This window comes from Perca flavescens, chromosome 18 (assembly GCF_004354835.1).
Source record: "Perca flavescens isolate YP-PL-M2 chromosome 18, PFLA_1.0, whole genome shotgun sequence".
NCBI classification, from domain to species: Eukaryota; Metazoa; Chordata; class Actinopteri; order Perciformes; family Percidae; genus Perca; species Perca flavescens.
The window spans coordinates 10,605,774-10,621,524 of record NC_041348.1 but is presented as its reverse complement, the minus strand read 5'-3'; the positions used below and the strand labels follow the sequence as shown (position 1 = coordinate 10,621,524).

The window sequence follows — 15,751 nt, the reverse complement described above, 5'->3', positions numbered from 1 at the left end:
AATGTACAGAAAAGAACTGCTTGTATAGTTGGGTCATACACTTTTATACAAAAATTGTAAGGGAAATGTGAACTTGATGGAAACTGTAGTAAATAGGCCTACATAGTGATAATTCTATCTAAACCCCAAAATAGCTACTAAAGGAAGTATGGATAGGCGAAAATGACCTCACTTTAAAAAACATGTCCTCATTCTGAACTCGCAAAAAAATAGCAAAAACAAGTACACAGACACAACACAACAGGCAATCACATGTATGTGGTTAGGTTTGGGAGCGAGGGAAGAAGGATTGCAATTTTAAACCACAAAACAGGATGTTACAGAAAATGTTGGGCTATAAACCGCAAAATTGCACAGGCAGATGGAGCCTCGCCATAGAATGTGAAATAAGTAGGTCCTACTTATGTCTGTCACTGAAGCGCTGAAACGCATTAAGGCGTCAACACATGGACAACATTTTCATTCAGTAGACTGGTTAACCTAAAGAGGCAAATTCTAATGAGCGCTATTGTCTTGATGTTACTGTATGAGCTTCTTCTTGTGTTCCAGGATGCTGTATGGAAATGGCTTCAGAGAAATCCAACATCATGCCTTCAATGGGACCAAGCTAGATCAAGTGTAGGTATTTCATGTGAACTCCTTTGTTTAATTCCTTTGACAACTGTTATAGGAGCAATTCAACATTTTGGGAAATATGTGCATTTGTTTTCTTGCAGAAAGTTAGATGAGAAGATTGATACTACCCTTATGTCTGTACGCTTAATATGAAGCTACAGCCAGCAACTGTTATCTTAGCTTAGCTTAAAGACTGGAATAAGCTAACCTGGCTTTGTCCAAAGGTAACACAAATCCACCTACCAGTACCTCTAAAGCTGACTTAATTAACAGGTCATCTCTCATCTAATCTGTATAAAAACCTAAGTGTAACGACAAGTTGTTATTTTACCGGAGGTTATATCAAATATTCTCTATAACTAAAGAGAATATTTACAAGTTGCAGCAACAGTGTGAAATGGTACACACTTCCTGTCTCCTACATTGGCGTGGCCTCGTTTGTAAGTGTATAAGTGTAGTGAACGTCGTGTGGATGGATAAAGAGTTATGTTTGCATAATTTATTTGCATTTTCTTTTGCTAACATATTTACACAGCTAAACGCCATATTTAGCATTATGAAAGTAGGTTATGTGTGGCGTTTACAAATGTTAGTTGACTATCCATGTTGCCAGATCTCGTGGGACTTTGTTGCTGGGACGGAAACAGTTCTCCTGATTTGTTCATCTGAAAAATGTTAGTGTCAGAATGTTTTGGGAGATATGTGGCTTGGGAAAAATGGGTCCAATATTTACTTTGGTTACTATGAGGAGAAACAATCGGTCATAATCTGCGTTCACGTTCACTTCTCCCATTGGAATCAATACACTCAGGACCTTCCGCTAGTCTTCTTTTTGAGCAGTTTCCAGTCTTTATGCTATTGTAGAGCTAAGCTAACTAGCTGCAGGCTTCAGCTTCAAATTAATCATACAAAGATGAGAGTGCTATGTATCAATCTTCTCATCTAACCCCTAATTTCCACCAGACGCGTCTGCACTGCGTTCTGGGCGCGTTGTTACGACATAACAGAAAGAGAAGGCATGGAGTTTAATTACAGGAGTGCTTAGAGTGAAAGGTAGATACTAGCTTAATACACACGTGATTTTAGTACTATCGGCGAGTCGGGCAGCAAGACGCTCGGCTTCTGAGACACTCCCGGTGTGGTATGGCGCGTGGCGTAGGACCGAACAAAACCTCAACACAGCCGGAACGCAGCACAGATGCGCCCAGTGGAAAATCAGAGTAATTCTTGGCAAGAAAACAAGTGTATTTCCCAAAATGGCAAACTTTAACAATTTTGTTCAGCAGTTTCAGAGACATATGAGCTAATATTGTTACTTGTGTATTAGGTTCAAGGTTTATTTTTTTATTATTATTATTTCACTATTACACATCTTTTTCACTGTTTTAACAGGGTTTTTAAATAAAATTAAATTCTTATGTTATGTAGTTTATGTTATTTTTTTAATCTGTAACAATATCTCTCACCGGGACACCGAAAGCCGTCGAATTAGAGGTCTTACATTTCTCAAAAAATTATGTTGCTCAGTATTTTGCCTGGATTAAACAGTTTCTGACATCTGGCATGTGTATTTCCTTACCCAAAATTGCACTACAAAAGCAGCGGGATCACGGCTGGGTCTCTACAGGCCTTCTCATATGTACTCGAAAAAGGGCCTAAGCCCAGCTCTTGATTAGCAAGCTGGAGTTCTCATGGGAAAATGTTCCCAAAAGTGGGTAGGAAGTGTGCATTAAGATTTCCCCTATCCCATACACTCAGTGACACACTAGATCTGTGTCAGACTTGAAGAAATACATTTTACACTTGTACATTCAATAGCCTCAGTTGGATAAAATTACGAGAGAGCGGGTAAGCATTGCTTCATTTTTTCAACTTTTGTCGCAACATGTTTTCCTTCTTCTTGTCACCTGCTGGTCCAGAATCCCTCATATTCAGGATATGAGGTATTAATGATATTAATTTAAGGCTCCTCTCCTCTCTTACAACACCTACACATCCCAGATCCTTATAAGAGCTTAATTAAGCCATTGGCCTGTGACTAGTGAGTCTTCCCACATGGATGTTTGTGTTGGCAGCTGATCTGCTCTGAGGGGAGAACTGATCCCAGCGCAGCCGGACCAAGACAAACACACACCCCAAGCAGGTCTATTATCCTTTTTAGATTTAAAGGATTCAGGGGGATGTGTAGTGAGGTGGCAGCATGTTTAAGGAGAATGTCGACACATCGTATACTGTATAATTTGAGTCAACATGTCAGTGAGACCTTTTTCTGTCATGTTTCACCCCTGAAATGAGAGAAAATAAACAGAGAAATGTGCAGTGATGAGGCTTAGGAAAATATTATGCCATGGCTCGCCTCTGTCAGTCTGATTGAAATGTGATAGATTTTCTTCTTATAAACTTAACTTTGTGCTTTCCTGTCCAGAGACCTTCACAGGAATAAGTATCTTAACAAGATGGATGAAAGGGCTTTTGCCGGCACCATCAGCGGCCCCATGCTTCTGTAAGTATCTAAAGGGTTGAAAGTTTAAGCCGCTTTTATCAACTCTGTTTGTAATTATTACACACAATTCTTACATCAATTATGAACTTAATCATCTCCAAGAGGTGAGCCACAGTATTTTAAAATCAGTTTCATCTATTTATGTGATATTTTGTGCTCTTTGACACTTTTGTCTTGCTTTTACCGTTACCACATAAACATGTTGACCTTAACCGTTGTCTAAATAAATTCATTAAATTAATACATTTGTTCAATTGGTTCTTAGTGGAATATGGTTTTGGTTACACACTTGTGTGCTTGTAGTTAGTTGTAGTTGGAGCAACCTGTAGCCTACTTTAAAGAAAACAAGAAAAAAAAAGCATGAATTGTTTTACAAATTAAATTCACTCATAAGCAAAAAACGCACCCTTGCTCAGTTCAATACACTCAGGGGTTTTACTGCTACAGCCTTACTTGGTCTGGTATGACCAGTAGCTAAGGATAGCTAATGTTAGCTAACATTAGCAAGCTTAAAGCTCCCATATTGTAAAAAGTGAGATTTCGATGTCTTTTTTTATTTTTTCTATTTTATTTTATTTTTATTTAGCAGGTTGAGGTGCCATTTAAATACTGTAAAAGTATCAAGATGCTGAATACACGGAGAAATGCACACAGCCCCAATTCAGAAACCGTGCCTTTAAACGAGCAGTCAGGACTTCCGTACAATTGTGATGTCTCAGCTATCTATCTATCTATCTATCTATCTATCTATCTATCTGTCTGTCCCCGGCTGCAAGACCCGGAAACACTGACCAATCAGGGCAGACTGGGCTTTTTTGGGAGGAGGGGGCTTCAAGAGACAGAGGGTTATTAAAGGTATACTTCAGAGAAAAATGAATAATAATGGCTGTTTTCGAAACCGCATACCATTCAAGCAGTGCGTACTGATTTGGCCGAAATGTAGTATGCAGTATGCAAATAAAAGCAAAATCTGCAGTATGCCCAAAATATCTGGATGTCGTACTGATTCAATTTACTGTTTCAATGATATATTTCAAAATGTACATATAGGAAACCAGTTTAAAAAGGGTGCATAGCAATAGATATTAGGCTTAGTTTTATTTCATTATTCACACCATGTCAAGTTGGATTTTAACAATTTCCTTATTCATAATGTGCCAACTGGATGAGCCATGTCTGCGAAATGGATAGCATATCATCAAAGAGTAAAAATCATTCCACCACAGCTGTGTCTTTGACCAGGAAATCTGAAACGCATTGTGTGCAGGGCCGGTAGGGAGAAACTTCCGACGTTTTTCTTGATACGGTCATCGTTTTTTTGCCATTGTCAAGCTTTTTAAAGCCGAGTCCCAGTTTTAAAAAAAGGTGTTGGATTGCCAAAACCCTTTACCACGGCTATCTAGTTGCTGTTATGGCTCTGATCTAGCCATTAAGTGTCTGGTTAGATAAATGGGGTTGGTGTGCAGGTCTGCCTTCTCTGTTCCACTGAAGAGCATGTCCTGAGTGAGGTCACCTCCATGAGGTCATGAGCTAAACATCTGGGAATGACAAAATCAGACTGACACTCGGAGTCTGTGCTGCTTTTCTTTTCTACAGCCTTACACAATGTGCCCCATGAGAGGAAAAAAAGAGCAGAGGGCAGGGAAGTGGGGAGAGCAAATGGGCCTAAAAAAGAACAACTGAGCTCTTAGCAAATGTGAAATACGTTGGCTTGTGTTTCTTTTATTTAATCAGATTAATCAGCAGATACAGTGACTTGGAGGTTTAATGGGTTAGGAAACTAAAGAAAGCAAAAGAGAACTTGGCCTCTACTTAGGGGGACTGGTGGTGAACAGCACAATGTCCTAATAATAACATCACACGGGATGTTGGTGAGATTGTCAATCCCCCTGCACGTCTTTGTCCCGATCAGCTTGGGCTTTGGCATGACAGCCGAGCACAAGAAATAGCACATGTTATAGTTTAAAGATGATGAAGGAGAGAAGAGCTCACTCGAGGAAACAGATGGAGGGTGTTGTTTAATCCATCTATGAGATCTCTGGTCTCATCGTGTCTGGCTCCTCTCTGGATTTGCGCATGTTTGTTCTGCTGCTTGTCATTCTTTCAGTTAGTCAGATGCAAGCACAGTATTCAATATTATTTATTAGCATCCAGTAAGTCAGTGCATTCTTACAGGATGGGGCTATGCAGAAAAATTGCACTCCATCACCTGCATCAGGGACGTAGCTTAGCGCTACCTGTGACCGACCTCAGCACTTTAGGGGGAAAAGTCCAAACATTTAGAGGTATAGTTATCCCACAGATGTCTTATGTCTGCATGGAAAGATACAATGTATAATAAAAAGAGGCAAACCCCATGTTTAAAAAGGTTCCTTGACAAAAATCTCACAATTTATGACTTTAAGATCTCAGACAATATCAGATCTTTTTTCCTCACAACCGCGTGAGTTTTTTTGTTGTCAATTTACCACATTAATCTCAGAATATTCAAGTTTCTTTTTCTCGTAAATATACAATTTTTTTCTCTGAATATTACCTTCCAACCCCTTATTTCCCCCCCCCCTACAATGGCCCTAATAAGCTGTCTTACAAAAATCTATGTTAATGCTTCGTATGTATCTGCTTACAAATTCTCTCATTCCCTGTCTGTCTTAAAGAGACGTGTCCCTGACAGGGATCACCTCCCTGCCAACCACAGGTATGGATTCTCTCCGCGAGCTGAAGGCACGCAATGCCTGGGCACTCAAAAAACTGCCGCCCATCAAAACCTTCAAGCACCTCACCATCGCCAACCTCACCTACCCCAGCCACTGCTGCGGCTTCAAAAACCTCAAAAAGAAACGAGGGTGAGCTTTCTTCAAATGTATTTATGAGGGTCAGAAAAACACGACACGCTGGTCAGTCTGAGAAGCACCTTCAAGCGAGAGACTCAGACACCCACGATGCACCACAGGAGGTCGTTCCTGCATGTGGCCATCAAACTATAGAACTCCTCCCTCAGAGTGCTACAAAACTGAACTCACAACACGTATTTCCTTATCACATCTCTATAATGTAAATATATTCTTGGGCAATAATTACTAGTTACATGTGCAATATCTGACATTATTGTAGTCTGACATGTTTCAGCCACTTGTTCACTGCTGCTACTTCACACTGTACTTTATGTTCAATAGCATTTTGTGCAATCAATTGTATAAAAACAATCTTTTTAACCCAATCTTACTTACTTTTACTAACTAACTTACATACTTTTTAATTCTTGCACTTAAGATATGTTACTTTATACACTGTAACTTAACAATTTTCCTGAGGGGGATCAATAAAGTGCTGAAAAGTCAAGTGGAGGCATCACAAGAAGTGTGCCTATAGTGCTGGAAAGACAAACCGCGTCCAATAGAATGCTTGTGTGTTTTTGGTGTATTTGGATGATCTACCACAGTGAGTGGGGCAGCTGCACTTGTATGGTGTGGATCTTGGAAGGGATTGAATCAACTCCCTTACGTGTTTACCTATAACTTCTTACACTGCTGCCATAATTAGAGTCACTCATTGCTGTTATTGTAGGAAGAAGGTCGAGCCAGACCAATAATGACTCTCAAAACAGGAATCGCCTGTCTTCAACTGGATATATAAATGACACTTAGTGCGAGTAAGCATTGAAGCCAGGTCTGTGTATTTTTGTCCGATTTTAAGACTACAGTATTACTTTATGGATTCAATCTGTGTGTGTTTTTCAGCTTTTTGGAGTACATCATCTGTAACCTGACTGCCTTCTACGAACAGCATCACAAGCGCTCGGTGGGGCCCCTCGGCGTGCCTTCCCTCCAAGGGGACGGCGTGGTGGAAACGGTCCCGGACCAGGAGCCGAATGACGGGAGCCACAGAGAGTCCGACCACTGGAGGAGAGGCGACTTCCATGGAAGCCTCCACTACCACGCCTACTTTGGGGGCCAGCCAAATGAGGATGTGGGTTTCGGAGAGACCCTCAAGAACCCCCAGGAGGACACCAGCCAAGACTTTGACAGTCGTTACGATTACGTGGTGTGCGAGGAGGGCGAGGAGGTGGCGTGTGCGCCGGTGCCCGATGAGTTCAACCCCTGTGAGGACATCATGGGTTTCGGCTTTCTGCGAGTGTCTGTGTGGTTTGTGAGTCTGCTGGCTGTTCTGGGAAACGTGGCGGTGCTCCTGGTGCTGCTCACCAGCCACTACAAGCTCTCCGTGTCCCGCTTCCTAATGTGTCACCTGGCCTTCGCCGATCTGTGCATGGGGATTTATCTGCTGCTCATCGCCTCGGTGGACCTCCACACGCGAGCCGAGTACTTCAACCACGCCATAGACTGGCAGACGGGCCCCGGCTGTGGACTCGCCGGGTTTTTCACAGTCTTCGCGAGCGAGCTGTCCGTTTACACCTTGACGGTGATCACTCTGGAGAGGTGGTACGCCATCACCTTCGCTATGCGGCTGGATCGGAAGCTGCGTCTGCACCACGCGGCGGCCGTGATGCTGGCCGGCTGGATCTTCTGCCTCCTGCTGGCCCTGCTCCCGCTGGTCGGGGTGAGCAGTTACCAGAAGGTCAGCATCTGTCTACCGATGGACACCCAGTCCACGGCGGCTCAGGTCTTCATCTTGTCCGTGCTGGTGCTCAACATCCTGGCCTTTCTTGTCATCTGCGCTTGCTACTTCAAGATCTACTGTGCGGTGCACAACCCTCACTACCGCTCCGGATCCAAGGATACCAACATCGCCAAGCGCATGGCTGTGCTCATCTTCACTGACTTCTTGTGCATGGCGCCGATCTCCTTCTACGCTATGTCGGCGGTGCTGGACCGGCCGCTCATCACTGTCTCCAACTCCAAGATTTTATTGGTGCTGTTCTACCCGCTCAATTCCTGCGCCAACCCGTTCCTCTACGCCATCTTCACCAAGGCCTTCAGGGGGGACATATTTATCCTCCTCAGTAAGGTGGGCCTCTGTCAGCAGCGAGCGCAGCTGTTCAGAGGCCAGACGGTCTCGTCGAAGGGCAGCAGCGGGATCTCTCAGGTCCGTAGAGACAAGGATAAGGTTAGGAAAGGTGGAAGCAGAGGCCAGGAAGAGTTGCCCATCCAACTGAAGAAGTGCTCCGGACATACCTGCCATCAAGCTGTCTGCCAGCAGACGAGCCCTGAAGAGAACCAGAGCCTGAAGACGTGAGCCAAACACCCGCTTGAAGTAGTAAAGCAAGACAGGTTCAGGTGGGAGAGGAGAGGCCTTCAAGTGTTTGTGGACAGATCTGTTTGGATATTTAACAGAAAGCTCCAGTATTCTGTATCGGCTTTAGTTTTTCAGGCCAAGTTCAGCTGTTTTCACAATTTGGGCTTCGATGATTTTATGGTTCCAGTTGTTGGAGAATATCAAGTGTCTCTGAAATGTGAGCCTGACTTCATCTAACTTATAGTGCTTTGTATTTGGAGGGACAGGCTAGAAAAGAACAGATTATTTTAAGGAAATATAGTAAAGATTATAACTAAAACATACATACATACATACATACATACATACATACATACATACATACATACATACATACATACATACATACATACATACAACTATGAATAAAATCGATTTTTCAGTATCTTTAATTTAGTTTTACCTCTCCACAGTCTAGCATTGATATATAAGGAAATATGACAGATCTTTAAAACTAAACTTAAAACTTTCCTGCGATAAGACCTTCCTAAGTCGCTCTATTCATTCTTGGCTATTTTGTTAAAGGACAGCCTGCTGGCTCAGTGCGGTTTGTAGTGAAAACTTGTTTTAAATGTTTTTAAATGTAAAAACACTGCATCTATTATTGTCTCATCAATATCTCTGGATATAATGTCAATACCCGACAGTGTATGATGATTTATGGATGAAAACAAGACATATTGGTGTTTTTTTGTGTGTTAACCTGAAACCCTAACTCTGAAACTGAAAAGAAAACATAGACAGGTATAGTACAGTACTTCTGTGATGTTGGAAAGTGGACTCTAAAATTGTACTTTTATGTGGCTTATACCTGAACAAAATTGATGTATCACTTTCATAGATTCATAAAATATGTGTGTACTTGTGTTCTTTGTGTTATTGTGAGTTTTTTTTTTTAATGATGATACCAAATACTTTTACTTTCCCTTTTTTTCCACATTGATCAAGCAAAGTTTGCAGAGGCACGTCCTCATCTCCCGAGAGCATGTGATCCAATTACAAAAGTAAACACAAGACATATTTGGATTATTAGCAATTTTCTGCAAATTACAGACAGGTATGATAATCACAAATATATACTGTTAAAGCCTTGTCTCTCCTCTGGAATGTCATGGTTGTTTTTCTAGCATGATCGTGATATTTTTCCATCCTCTTACAGAAACATGTGACTTATACAATCAGCAGAGATAGCTTTGCCTTCGCCGGGAGAGCTTAAAGCAAATACAGCTGAGACATGTGTGAGCTGCAGCGCTGTAACTCGTGCGATACTGAGCCATTATGAGTTAAAGGACACCTTCTGCCAATGGCGGCTTAACATCTGGTTAGTATTTCATCTGCTGGGTGACATTTTTTTCAAGAAAACATACAGATGAACCGGGGGACTTTCCAGGAAAGAGGGATCACTTCAGACCTTTTTTAATTTTGCTTGAAAAGTTGGCGTGAAGATATTTGACCAGACTGCTCGACAGTTTGTTTCAGTATGGAAAATATAGTACAGCATTCCCAACTGTATACCACTCTTATGCTTTCTCAAAGCATTACTGAGTTTGAAAATCGTTGAAACCTCAAAACTGGAAGGCTTTCTAGTTTTAAAAAGTTGAAAAAATTAAGAGTGGCATCTGCTCGCTGTGTTCCAGACTTGACTCACGCTGTAAATTCCGAACAGACCGACAGGACATCATTTTCAGCTGAATGTTTTCCACAGCTTCGTGTCCATCTCCTCCAATCACCCATTCACAACGATCCAGTGTGGACCCTTCAAAAGCTAAGCACACGGAGCTGGAGCATGATGTGCCTGGCTGCATTTGTAAGGGGCCTCCTCCCTTCCACTGCCAGTTCACGTTAACCCACATGTCATACTTGTTGCACGAGTGTGCGCATGTCAGGTTTGATAAAAAATCTAAATCGCTGCACAATTGCATGGGTGAACACCAGGAAACCTTGGTGACATACCTGCCCTCTGAAACACCTCTACTTAGGACTCATTAAAATGTCAAGCGTTTTCTCAAAGCCATTAGGATGATCATACTAAATATCAGAGAATATATCAGAGAAACCAAAGTGGCGAATGAACCGATGGCGACTTGGACTGGATTTATTTTGACATTCTTCACATTACTGGTTCTCAGGCCTGCCTGACCATTCCTCTCCCAGTATTTCAAATAAACCCATCGCCGAGCCGTTCCTCAAATAAGCAGGGCAGGACCCGACGATGCACCTCGCAAACACCAGATTATGTTGCTAAACTCAAAAGACAGTGGGAAAAGAACCATGAGAAAGACTGAACAGAGAAACTGAGTTTTCTATCAGGAGATTTAGAATAGCCTCGGAGGAGGTCAGAGTCTTCAAGTCTCCATCCAGCGATTATTCCTGGGAACATAAAATCCCTGCATTTATGACGTCTTTCCTTACGTTATCCCATGGGCCAGTAGGCATGGACGGTCCTCTTGTAGAGTCAAGTTTCGCTCTCTCTCTCTCTCTCTCTCTCTCTCAGAAAACTCTTGAATGACTACTAGAGGGAACCACAGAATCTAAGTCCGTGAAAACATTGGTCTCTGTGTTGTCTGAGTGGTTCTACTCATCAACCACAAAAGTTTAGGACAAGAGTTTTTATAGTTTTTACTGCCTCCAAATATTTCACCATGACATGAAGTTGATTCATGAACGATCTACATCCATGCAGGACAATAAGATTCTCACTCGGTTTGATCTTTTTGTGCAAATGTCTAGGTCATAACAAACTCATTTCCATTGCCCAGGTGGAGTGTATGGCATGTGATATCCGAAATCCGAATTTTTAATAAAGTCTTTCAGTTACTTGTGCACTGATCCTCTCGAAGGACTGTTCTTGCTACAACTTAATTTTTTCAAGATATTCCAATACCAAAAGATGCTGAAACTGGGGCCTTAAGAAACGGATTTGCATACTTTGCAAGACAATATTGGAACTTTTCTCTTTTGCCAAAGATGATTGGTTCCATCCATCATTTTTATCAGCAGAGGTGTGGACTCAAAGCACAGGGCTTGAACTTGAGTCAGACTAAAGTCTTTAAAGCTGGGTTTTACTCAGAACGACACTAATTCGTATGACGTGCCGTCTGACCATGTCAAAAGTGTTCATTGCTGTTCCCAAGGGCGTAGCGGACACTTACAACACGTCTGAGTTGATTTGAACGCACCATAAGTAGGCGACGTGCACGTTACTCAGGTTCTGTCAGTTGATTGATAGACTCTTACAGATATAGGCAATGATGAAATAATATATAATAAAAATATATACACAAAAGAATATAGGGAGGAAACCTCATTTGAATATGCAATAATTGGGATCAGTGTATGTGATGGAATACTGTAATTAGAATGTGCCAGAGGCGACAGAATTTGGGCTATTACGGCCAAAGATTTATTTGGGGAGGCCTGCCCCTGGACACCCCTACACTAGTTAAACGTTAACAGGTCTCCCATTGGGCAAGATGCGGCCGTAAAACAGTACGGAAGGGTTTATGGAAATGTCAGTGTTTCCATCAATCATAAATTAAATGTAGGCTAATTGGAATCCGCGAGACAAATGTTACATGATCTTTCAATAAAATTCATCCTCCTGAACAATCTGCCCCCTCGCTTCTGAAATTACGGCTACGCCCCCGGCTGTTCCAAAGGCCCACGCTCGAAAGTCGGACAAGATGCGATTTTCAATACGGGGATTAGTTCCCCGTATTAGTTCAAACACGGGGATAACTGGGTACACTGTCATCTTTCCTCTAACGCATTCATAGTCTTGTACTTATTTGTACACACAGAAAGTGACAAAGGTAACTGTGTCAAGAACAAGAAAATAAGCTTTACGGAAAACCCTGCTTATTTCCTCAACTCACCCTGCTCATTCGCTCGGTGATGTTGGCATGCTCGCTGATGTTGGAAAGGTGTTGGGGGAAGAGGATTCAGACCATCCAACAAGCACTTCAGTTGGAGCCTACTGCTACCTTTGGACCTGGATTGACAAAAAATAAAAAAATAAATAAAAAAAACAACGACTTTGATGAGGAGACAACTTCACTTGGACTATTTGCAAAGACTTTAAATTAACTGATATCCTCCCCAAGAAGAAAGATTAAAACTGACCTGATAAGACAGTGAGTGAATCCACTTCGCCACAAAGGTAATCTTTGACTTGTCATAGTAAGAAAAGCACAGGTGTTACGAACAACATTAAAGGCCCTGAAAACCCACACGTGTTTGGAGTTAATCTGGCTGATTAGGCCTCTCCCCGTGTGTGTGGGTGTGTTTAAACTGATTGACTGACATCTTCCTGAGTCTCCTCTTCGCTTTATGGACCTTTCTTCACTGCAGACATTTTGACTTGTCATAGTAGGAAAAGCACAGCTGGAATTGATAACCTTAACGATGGCTCGATTCCATCTAGTGTCCCAGTAAGCTATTTCAGTGAGTCAGCATGCCCAATACCAGGGCCTCTCCTGAGTGGAATGCAGCCATCATTAATGGTTTTGAATACGCCGGTGCTTTTGCCACTATGACATGTCAACATGTCTGCCGTGAAAAAGGTATATTGCACCTGTTGCATACTGCAAATGACACCTTTATCGTTGCTATAGGTAGATGAAAATTTGTGAGCTAATACATTCCCATCAAAGCTCTGGACCCCGTTTAACCTGAGCAGAGGTCTAATCAGTCAGAATAACCGAAAACACCTGTGTGGATGTTCAGAGGCTTTAAAAGATTGCTCGGTTCTATTTCTGTGACATAAAGTTATGACAGTGTGACAATACCAGGACCTTGGAACTGAAGTAGCTACATGGAATTTAACAATGGAGGAAAACCAGGAAAGGAGGAATCTCCATTAGAAATGGAGATAGGCTCTTTGGCCAAAAGAGCTTCACAGACTATGATAAACTCAACATGCCACAGCCAACAGGCCTGGCTACTACATTCCACTGAAGCCTACAAACTCTATTTTGCCATGCGGCTGATTGGCAGTCATCATCAGTTAGGTGGTAAGCAGAGAAAGCTATAGAGTCTAAGCTAGACATCTCCAGGGCCTCATTATAAGCCTTATTCGCCAGCAGCACAGACTCTTGTGTCTGAGTGCCCAGGAGTAGCAAGAGGGCCCACTTCATCAGAAGCAGCAAGGATACATTCTTCCTCCACTAGGTCTTGTTCAGGATGACTGAATAAGTCTTTGTGAAGCGTGATATATTACAGAATAGACAGCTTGCCTCAAATCCATTCACAATCACGGGCAAAAATCTCCATGTAGTTTCTGCTTCATCTTTAATCCCAGACAGCACCACACCTTTATCTCATAATTACACCACAAGGAAATACACAGGGATAGTATCAGTTTGGTTAGGAATTAGAGGAAAGGCAGGAGAACGCCCATGCCGAGCATACCCTGACAGCCATCCAGACACTGGATTATACAGCTAGAAAAGTGGAATTGAAGACAGGCTGAGGCAGATTCTGGGATTTACACATCTATTTAGCCTCAGATGTAAAGAAGCAATTTTCCAACCAGGGCTCCCTGCTGCAGTTGCCAGGATATGTGGAGTAACTCAACTAATTTGAAAATTTTGAAATTAAGATTTGATTAAATAATATATACCCATATTGAGTCAGCTATAACACTTGAAAACTATGTGTTGCATTTCAGCATGTAGTTAGCAAGTGAGCACAGAAGTGAAAAGTTAGCTAAGGTAATGGATAAATATAAGCTAAAAGCAAACTGGTTGAAATTGCTAATAGTAGCCTAATGGAGAAATTGTTACAATAGTTAGCTAACCATAAAAGATAAATTGTTACAATAGTTGGCTAAAGGTAAAAGATAAGTTGTTACAAAAGTTAGCTAACCATAATGGATAAATTGTTAGAATAGTTAGCTAACATTAATGGATAAGTTGTTACAATAGTTAGCTGTTATAAATTGTTACAATAGTTAAATATAATGGATACATTGTTACAATAGCTAGCTAACCATAATGGATAAATTGTTAAAATAGTTGGCTAATGGTAATGGATAAGTTGTTACAAAAGTTAGCTAAAGGTAATTTTAAACGTCCTTTACATTCAAGCCATTGCCAAATTAGTTGCTACAAAGCTAATTTGTAGACTATCAGCTCATGTCTCTCTGTATTTCTTAGTATGGCTGTTTAGAAAATGATGTCTGCAGAAACTTGAGTGAAGATAATTACCTCTGAAGAGTCCATGTTTTTTTTAATCCTCCTGTCCTCCTTGGCTACTAGCAACTGCATGGAGGAGTGGGGGCGGTGGGCTAACAGATTTGTTGTCGTTACCTAAAATTCCTCATGGGGGCCACAGAAACTATGCACTATAGCTTTAACAGTAATGGATAAATAGTTGAAGCTCAAAAGGTTGAAATTCCAGTTCCTGCAACTCCAAGTGGTAGAAACACAAATGCAAACTTGGCTGGACTTTACCATTGGCAGTTCATTATGAAAAGAATTATAGAAAAAATTCCTACTTTTACATTAACATCCATTCAATCATCGATTCAAACAAGCACATTAGGAAGATGGCGGGTAATGTTGATGAAGGGGTAGAGTTGATCGGCTAGGGCTGTGGGGACAAAACGGGATAGTAACCATGGTAATATAGCAAGTGCTTGAAGACTATTCGTCTTGAATAAAGAGGTTGACAGTGACATTAATTCAACCGTTTTAAATTTGGGCTAAAAATTGACATTGACCTTATGACTTTTGTTACAAACTTGATTTAATTTTTTTTATTAAATGAATATCAACAATACATTTATCTTAGCAGTTAGAACACACAACAACACAGTCAGAAAGCAGAGAATACATTTTTATAGACATCCTTCTCATAAGCTCACCTATCATTTAATATCAGAAAAACTGAAATAGAGTTCAAAAGGCACACGCAACAGCAATTGATAAGGAGAAAATAAAATAATTAAGCAACTGTGAGCGGATGTTTTTTTGATCGTGACTAATCACGGAGAGCTATTGAATAATATCCTGAAAGCCCGGGTTTTTTCCTTTTTCAGTGTTCTACTTGAAATGTGTTTGAAATCTCTTTGGGCACTTATTTCTTTCTTAAAGATTATTTGTTTGGGCAGTTTCAGCCTTTATTCTAATAGGACAGCAGAAGAAATTAAAGGGGAAAGGGGGGGGAATGACATGCAGCAAAGGGCCGCAGGTTGGAGTCAAACCCGGGCCCGCTGCGTCGATGAGTAAACCTCTATATATGGGCGCTCGCTCTACCAACTGAGCTATCTGGGCACCCACATTTATGTTATTTGAGGATAATAATGAGCCACTACCAGTGTCAGCCTTTGTTTTCGGTGTACATAAATCAAAATGGATGCAATTTTTTAAAAATAATGCCATCCATTTCCTACATTGGGGA

General features: G+C 41.4%; 1 protein-coding gene across 1 annotated transcript in view; it reads left to right on the top strand.

The window, feature by feature from the left end:
* Positions 1–8,563, top strand: part of tshr (thyroid stimulating hormone receptor) — a 24,356-nt gene extending 15,793 nt beyond the window's left edge. The window contains exons 7-10 of the mRNA XM_028605925.1: positions 550–618; positions 3,041–3,118; positions 5,776–5,964; positions 6,859–8,563. Coding sequence (XP_028461726.1) covers positions 550–618; positions 3,041–3,118; positions 5,776–5,964; positions 6,859–8,311 — 1,789 coding nt within the window. The 3' untranslated portion in view covers positions 8,312–8,563. The remainder of the gene's footprint in view (positions 1–549; positions 619–3,040; positions 3,119–5,775; positions 5,965–6,858) is intronic.
* The last annotated feature ends 7,188 nt before the right edge of the window (positions 8,564–15,751 follow it).